At 55.1% G+C, this 7,752-nt stretch overlaps 1 protein-coding gene across 1 annotated transcript; it reads right to left on the bottom strand.

Annotated features, from left to right (window-relative positions):
- Positions 1-349: 349 nt before the first annotated feature.
- LOC147911796 (uncharacterized) lies at positions 350-2,096 on the bottom strand. Its single transcript, XM_087427693.1, has 3 exons — positions 1,866-2,096; positions 1,290-1,656; positions 350-654 (listed from the first exon to the last, which is right to left on the bottom strand). The coding sequence occupies exons 1-3, from the start codon at positions 2,026-2,028 to the stop codon at positions 561-563; spliced, it is 624 nt and encodes a 207-aa protein (XP_087283819.1). The 5' UTR covers positions 2,029-2,096; the 3' UTR covers positions 350-560.
- Positions 2,097-7,752: the final 5,656 nt, after the last annotated feature.

Here is a 7,752-nt window from a genome sequence, read left to right as displayed (position 1 = left end):
CTTTCCGCTCTCCCCCCGCCCGCCAGGCTCCCGGCATCAGGAAACACACAGGCGTGACTCGTGTAGTGTGATCTCTGGGTGTGGGTTACTCCCTGACCCCAGGGCCTGAATATTCCTAAATTCACTCATGTAGCTAAGAGCTCGGGCCCGGTGTTCAACATTTGACGTCAGTGAAAACAGCTGACCCCTCTCCTCACCTAGGCCCTCGGTGCATGAAGGTGCATCCTTCCCAAAGGACACTGAGCCCCGACAGGACTCCACGCAGAAGTGCTGCCGAAAAGATACCAGCACTGTGAGAAGGACTGACCTTTACTCATCTTTCATTTTGTACAGAGAAGAGGAGAAGCGGTTGGGTTCTCTTGGATTTTATTGTTTTCCCTTTAGGAACTCACGCTCCCTCTGAGAATGGGCAATTTCCATAGGCGGGGCCCGACATATCCCAGGTTCCACTTGCCAAAGCCCCCACATTTCAAAACTCGCTTCCCAGACATGGAAAGGGCAACAAAAAACAACAAGGTGAGAACGACTAGAACAAAAGTGTCCAAGTCCTGAAGCAGGTTCTAGACCGGCGGCCCTGCAGAATCGCCGGCGTGTTCAGGTTCACTGACCTGCGCTCTGGGTTCAGCCACATCCAGGAGGAAGGCGAGCTCCTTTCTGAGGGGAGAAAATGGCAAACAGTCACTATCGGGAGTCGTGGGGGTCGCGAGATAGACAATGCGCATTTCATGCTGGCTTCCCAGCGTCTCTCCTCCCAAATGCCCCAGCATTGTGCGCTTGGGTCACAGCCAGCTCCAGCCTGGCTTCAGGGGCGATTTTCCTTTGTGTGCAAAGTTTAAGGGAGCGCTGAGAAACTCAGGACTCAGGATTCACGATTCTTAAGGTAGGGTTTCAAACTCAAGACTAATGCACAAGAATTCCACGAGGACCAAAGGATCACACTTGTAAGTTAAGGCAAGATCCAGCCGTGCACTTGCACGACGGTGCCTCACTCTCCTCCCCCTGATCCGTCCTGATCCAGCAGAACCCGCTTTCCCCAAACAGGAGCGCGGCCAAAGTTCCCTGGCTTGAGCCACTGCTGTACTGCCTGCAGACATTTCCCTTGATGCCCGGTGGGCATCGCCCCACCGCGGGCTCAAGGGCGGGCAGACTCCAGTGGCCTGGAGCCCGCTGGGGAGCTCTGGCTCTGGAGTGGAGGAAAGGGCCCGGGAAAGCCCACCAGTGCGCCCGGGACTGGACGGAGGAGCCCGAGCGTCCTAGAGCACCGGGCGCCTCCAGAGCAAGCGGCTTACCGCGCGCTGAACACGTCGGGGGATTGAGTGCGCTGGAAAACGCTCTCCAGCCCCTTCAGTCGCAACCCGGTGAACGAGTGGCGGGGGAGGGCCGGCCGCCTGGCGCGGCGCTGGAGAGCCTCGGGGGCCACGTGGGAGGGCTCCTGAAGCTGCTGCTCCTGCTGCGGGGGCTCCCAGCCGCCGCCGCCGCCGCCGCCGCCGCCGCCGCCGCCTTCCTCCTTCTCCGGGTCCACGGGGCCCCGAGCTCCTGCGCCAACCTGGCCTTGTTCTCCTTCGTCCGCTGCTCCCTGCTCAGCTTCGGACCTTCGATCCTCCTCGACGATGTCTCCTCCTGTTCCCATCCCTGAGATCGCGGAGGGCTTCGTCTCTGGAGAGGAAAAGAGACACATCCGGGCGTGGGAGCGCGGGCGGCGGGGCCGGGGGCGGGGGCGGGCGGGGGGCAGAGGGACGGGCAGCCCCGCCAGCAGAGAGCAGCGAAGCAGGCGGCGCAGCAGCGGCGTCCCGTGCTCCCCCCTCTCCAAGGGAAAGGACGTTTCCTCGAGTTGCCCAAAGCACCCGTCCGGTCCAGGCACTCACCTTGCAGTTCTTCCCGGAGCTCCACGACTCCCCGGCGGCTGCCCCGGGCGCAGGCTCCATGCCGCGGACGCAGCGGGGCGCCCCCGCAGACTCTGCGCGGCGAGCCGCGGCCATCCCCTGGGCGGGGTCCTCTTGCTGGCGCCGGCTTCGCTTTATAGCGCATCGGCTCCAGCGGCCAGGTCTACAGGCTCCGGCTTAGACGACTGCTCGTCTCCTCACGTCCAGTCGCGCCGTGCGTGCGGTGGGTGGGACCTGCTGGGGCGCGCGGGCGGCCGGGGCGGGACCCGCAAGTGGAGTGGAGCGCTGGCCGGCAGGGTGCTGGGAGGGGGCGTGCAAGTGTGGGGCGGGGGAGCTCCAACTTGCGGCTTAGCTGACGCCTCCCGCGTCCGTCGGGGCCGGGGGGCTGGCCTGAGGAAGGGGCTTTGCTGGATGGTGCCCGCGGATTTGGGGCGCGGGTAGGGCGCAGGCAACGAGACCTCACACGAACCCCGGGAGCCCTTGGGGCAATGTCGGAGAACGTCTCTCCGCCTGGCCCTCGAGGCCCGCCGCTGGGCGCGGGGCTCCCTTGCCCTGGGTCTTGCAGAGCGAGAGATGCACACAGAGGGCTGGAGAAAGCGCGGAGCCCCTAGCAGCCCCAGCGCGCTGAAGGGAAGGTCCTTTCCCTTGCCTTGCGGGCTGGGAGCAGGACTCTCCCCTCCCCAAGAACGAATGGGACTCTGGTTCTCTTCCATGCGCCCCCGAGGTCCAGGAATCGGGCTAGTGATTCAGAGGCAAGAATGCGCTAGGAGACTGCTTGCTGGGTTTTTGCAAGAATGCGCTGGAAGCAGAGCCAGCCGTGCTCTCCACCGGTGCGGGGGAGAGGGAGCTTGGGCCTGTGTTTGCGGAGCTCTCTGGGTGCTCAGATGCAGGGTGCGAGAAACCCAAGCCATCCCTTGCGAAAGCAACAAGTACTCCAGGTTGGGAGTAACGACCCCCGACCCCCGGCAGAGCACAAGTGTAGAAGCCTGCCCAGTGTTTCTTGCATCCGAGAATGCTTCCACTGCACGTGGCCCTTGCTTTGGCCCTGGACGCGATTGTGGAGCATGCGACATCCTCCATGCTGTGCTCCGCCACCCACGCCTCTGGCTGCAGGTCCCCTAAAAAGCGCGCGGGTTTCCTGTGCTGGTCGGGTGCTGTGGACTTGGGTTAGTTCCCGCTGTTTTCTCCTCCCTCCTCGCGGTCATTTTCCTCCTCCTCCCTCCCATGCACTCCTCTCCCTCCTCCCCCTCGTCCTCTTCTTCCCTCTCTCTTCCTCCAGACCTGTCTTCCTGAGCTCTTGTTCTCCCCTGATACATGTCACATAAAAGAGAGCCAGGGGGCCCGCCCGGCCCCCTGGCGTAGTGGTCAGTCCGCCCGCTCTCCTTCTTCGGCCTGGGGTTCGCAGGTTCGGATCCCGGGAGCGGACCCACGCACTGCTCATCAAGCCGTGCTGCCGCGCCACCGCACATACAAAAGAGAGGAGGACGGGCAGAGATCATCCTCAGCAAAAACGAAGAAAAAGAGAGGAAGATTGGCAACAGACGTTACCTCAGGGCCAATCTTCCTCAGCAAAAAAAAATAAATAAATAAATAAAAATTAAAATTAAAGGGAGAGAGAGCCAGGGCAGAGTGAGGGCTCTGTCCACTCCCCTTCAACAAGGGTGTTCTTGGGCGCCCCGGGACGTGTTAATATCCTGAGCAGTATCGACAGGAGCTTCTGAGAATGGTCCACATGCTTGACAATGTACAGGACTCACCCTATTTTGACCTTCACAGCCACCATTGTCATCAGGTCCATTTAATAAATTAAGTGAAACCATTTTCATAGCCCCTCAAGGTATGGTGGGCCCTACTCACCTCACCTACTGTGCAAAACACAGAAAGATACCTTGCCTCTGCCTCTTGTTCCCCGAGGGTGGGTAGGAAACCGGTTACAGGATGATGGTTGAATTCACTTGGAAAAAGCCATCGAGGGATTTCCCTCCCACGGCCTCCCCCCTGACTTGAAGCAAGCTGTCTCCTCCTCAGGCTGGCTCTGGCTGGATTCTGCAGGCCTCACCCTCTCTTGGCTGGAGAGCCTGGGATCGGTTGTGGCTGGGATCCGATATAACATCAGAGACCTACCATGTGATGCTCATGGCTGGCATCAGCCGAGCTGGCACATCCCTTACAGTTCGGCTCGTGTGGTCGCTCCACATCTGAGATTTCCATGAATTCCTTATAATTATAACAAGATATACAACATTTTGTAATTCTTTATGATAAGATTTCCAGAACTCTTATCTCCTATTGAAAGGATGCACATCAGGGCCGAAGATACCTAGTAGTAACCAGGTAACTACTTTCCCAGATCTCTAGAACACTTTGACTCCAGGATGCTGGGAGCACACCACTCTTCTCACTTCTTCTGTTATGACTCTTCACTGAGTAACGCAGATCACGACAATGTAACTTAGTTAAGATTTCAGTAGAGACAACCGTATATAAGCCGAATAAGCATTTGAAGCCAGAGGGCTAAAAACATACTCTTCTCAAGTGTTAGTCTTCAGCCAGACCACAATGACATACCACCTGACACCCAGCAGGCTGGCGAGTCTCAACACAAGGGAAAAGGAGCGTGTTGGCGAGGGCCTGGAGAAACCGGAACCCCGGCCCTGCGGTGGGAGTGCAAATGTTGCAGCCGCTGTGGAAAGCGGTGTGGTGGTTCCTCCAAAAATGACACCCAAGAATGACCAGAGGATCCAGCCATTCCACTTCTGGGTATACACCCCCAAAGGACAGAAAGCGGGGACTTGAACAGATGTTTGTAGACCCGTGTTCAGAGCAGCACTGTGGACAAGAGCCAAGAGGTGGAGACAAGTCAAGGCGTCCAGGGACGGATGAAGCGAGGTAGACAAAGCGGGGTCTGTACACACAGCGGAAGATTATTTCGCCTGAGGGAGGAATGAGGTTCTGACACGCAGCGCCGCAACGCGGCTGAACCTTTCAGACATGTAGCTAAGCAAAGAAGCCAGACACCAAAGGACAAATATCGTATGATTCCATTTACATGAGGTCCCTAGAGTAGTCAGATTGATGGAGACGGAAGGGAGAAACGGTGGAGTCCCAGGGGCTGGGAGAAGTGGCACTGGGGAGTTATTGTTGAATGGGGATGGAGTTTCAGTGTGGCAAGTGAAAGTTCTGGAGATGGATGGTGGCGATGGCTGCACGACCCTGGGAAACGTCTTTAATGCCACTGAACTGTACCACACTTACAAAGGGTTAAGAGGGTAAATGCTATGCTATGTGTATTTTACCACAATAAAATAATATGAGTCTCAGGTGGAGTGTCGCAGCAGGGATTGCGTCCTATAGATATTGGCACCAGGTGTCTCCTTCCTTCGAGAGAGCTAGAGATGTCCAGAATAAGTAGTTGAAGTTAGGCGCTGAGATGTAGCTTCTTCCGGACTCTCAATTCTTCTTCTCCTGGCTGGATTCAGAAGTTACTAATGTAGATGAACCGGGTGCAGAGGGAACTAATCACCCAAGGAACATGAGTGGAAGGAGTGGAGGCCTTCCTTGAATTGGAAAGCGTAGCCTCTCAATCGAACGTTCTATTTTAGGTTGAAAGAGCGATCAATCTGAGATGAATAGTGGTGCACAGGAAACTCGCTTACAGGAGAGCTCTAGAGGGAACCCAGTACTCCTTGATGCCCGGAAGTGGAAACAGACATTCTTCTGAAATCTAAATTCCGATTTTCTTTTGGAATAATGAGTCAGTACCACCATAGATACGGAGGGGGCCCTAGATGATTATCTGAGTCACGGATAACTAGTGATAACTAGAGTAACCAGTCCACACCAGAAAGCTGAAGACCAGCATCAGCTCATGTCCAAATTCTTTCTTCCTTGTTCTAATAAGGAGTTAGAATCGAAGAGCTATGCAGTGGGATCTAGGTCAGCTGTGAACTAGGGCTACCTGGAGTCAACCAGGGGAATGAGTTGTAGACGTGCAAGGGATTTCTGGGCTGACCGAGGACAAACGGATGACCACAAGGTGGCAGTAGGACACACAAGCTTTCTCTGGGCCAGGACTTGCCAGCTTTGTGAGTGGGGAAGTCCTTCACAGCAGGAGCCTGTCCAGAGAGGCTAAGGCCCGTGGGTGCCGCCTCGGAAGGGGAGGAAGGCGAGTGAACGCCTGCGGAGAAGGGGATCAGCGCAGGGGGCCTCCGCGTCTAGGGGACGTCACCTAGCAGCACCTTGGAGACCATGTGGGTCACAGAGCACCGAGGGCAGCGGTGACTTGCGGTCTCTGGGGCCCAGGCCTTCTCTATCTGTGGCGAGCAGGTGTGGGGCACAACCTCACGGGGTACGTCAAGCAGCCGGGCTCAAATGGTTCCCCATATGGTTCTTTCCTCTATGAGGAAAACAACTGGATGTGTAAAAATGGGGTGGGTCTCCAGCAGGCTTTTGAGGGCAGAGGTGTCAGCCTGCAGCGAAGACATAGACAAGCCAGGGGCCCAGCGCAGACAGAGGCCATTTGGGGGCTCATTTCCAGACCTGAAGTGGAAGTCACCCAGCCCCCCACACACCATCTTCTCAACCCTCAATTCACATTTCCTGTGGGAATCCAGGCGTAGTGCCAGACCTCAGAACAAGTGATACCTAGGCAGCTCCTTTTTACCGGTGTGAACTAGAGGTGACTGAGAAGAATGGAAATGAATCTGGGAGCTGTAAAAATCCCCTCTTCTCACACACCAGCTTCTTCTCTCTCGTCTGAATAAGGAGCTAGTACAAGAGAGAAGGCGGAGGGGTCCCTATAGGCGATACAAGTTGAGCGGAGAATAGCAGGCAGATCGTGACACTTGCACGACCGGGAAATGGAAAGCGAGTTATTCTCACGCTCTAAATTCTTCTATGTATTTGTTGAAGCAGCGCACTAGTCCAAGAGGAAATTGGTCCTCCCTAGGTGACTAGTTATCAGAGGGATCTAGATACAATACCAAGATATACACTGGTCTATTGAGGATGTTGGAAAAGCCCTTCTCCCTTCTCACGCGTCTAAATTGTCCTATCTCCTTGGACTGTGGAGAAAAGTAGTACTGTAGAGAAAGGAATTGATCGAAGTTTAGACTCATATAGAGACAACTGGATATGATCTGAATGAGTCGGGGTGAAGGCAGGAAGCTGAGAAACAGAATCTCTCTCTCAATTCCCGTTTCCACGGGAACAACGGGGACTTGTTAGTCCTAGCGATGATGCGTGTGGTAATCGGGTACCTACTCCCTCCAGAGACAACTGGGGAAGCCTAGAAAAGGTAACACTGAAACCAGGACGTTGAAAAGCACATTCTTTCTGAGGCGCCACTTCTCTCCCTCTTGAAAGATCTTGGAAAGGTAGATAACGAAGTGAAAAGAGGAAAAGAAAGGGAGGCATGGAACAGGGTAGATCAGTAGTGGCACCTATGTCAACATCTAACTAGAGGCCTCAGAGGTTATAACTGGAAAAGCGCTTGAAGCCCAGAGATGATGGAAAACATACTGCTAGTCTGTAACCTTATTTTAAAGGAAGGATGGATCATTCCTAGAAATAATTAGTGGTATATAGTTAGCTATGGCTCTCTAGAGATAAGAAGAATTACTTAAATCTGTGGATGTGGAAAACACAACCTCACCATTCATCAATGTTCATGCTCTTGTTGGAAAAACGAGTTACTGAGATACACGCTGCTGGGAATTTTTGTGTCAGGTCAGGGATCTGCCCCTGCCCCCACCTTCCTGGGTTCTTAGGGCTGGTCTAAGCGCATACATTGATATACAAGGCAGACTGGAGAGGAGAGAGAGAAAACCGTACTGAATTGCAATGTGAAGGAGGTCTCACAGAAATGGGA

Source organism: Ceratotherium simum, chromosome X (assembly GCF_057802395.1).
Source record: "Ceratotherium simum simum isolate JZ-2026a chromosome X, ASM5780239v1, whole genome shotgun sequence".
Lineage (NCBI taxonomy): Eukaryota > Metazoa > Chordata > Mammalia > Perissodactyla > Rhinocerotidae > Ceratotherium > Ceratotherium simum.
The sequence above is the reverse complement of the archived record's forward strand: the minus strand, read 5'-3'. Positions and strand labels throughout refer to the sequence as shown.

What these genes read in the sequence shown, in the direction of transcription:
- LOC147911796 (XM_087427693.1), bottom strand. Translation starts at nt 2,028, where the DNA reads ATGCGCTATAAAGCGAAGCCGGCGCCAGCAAGAGGACCCCGCCCAGGG. An exon ending in GCTCCGGGAAGAACTGCAAG is followed by an intron (nt 1,657 to 1,865) that starts GTGAGTGCCTGG and finishes TTTCCTCTCCAG; the next exon opens with AGACGAAGCCCTCCGCGATC. An exon ending in CCCGACGTGTTCAGCGCGCG is followed by an intron (nt 655 to 1,289) that starts GTAAGCCGCTTG and finishes TTCTCCCCTCAG; the next exon opens with AAAGGAGCTCGCCTTCCTCC.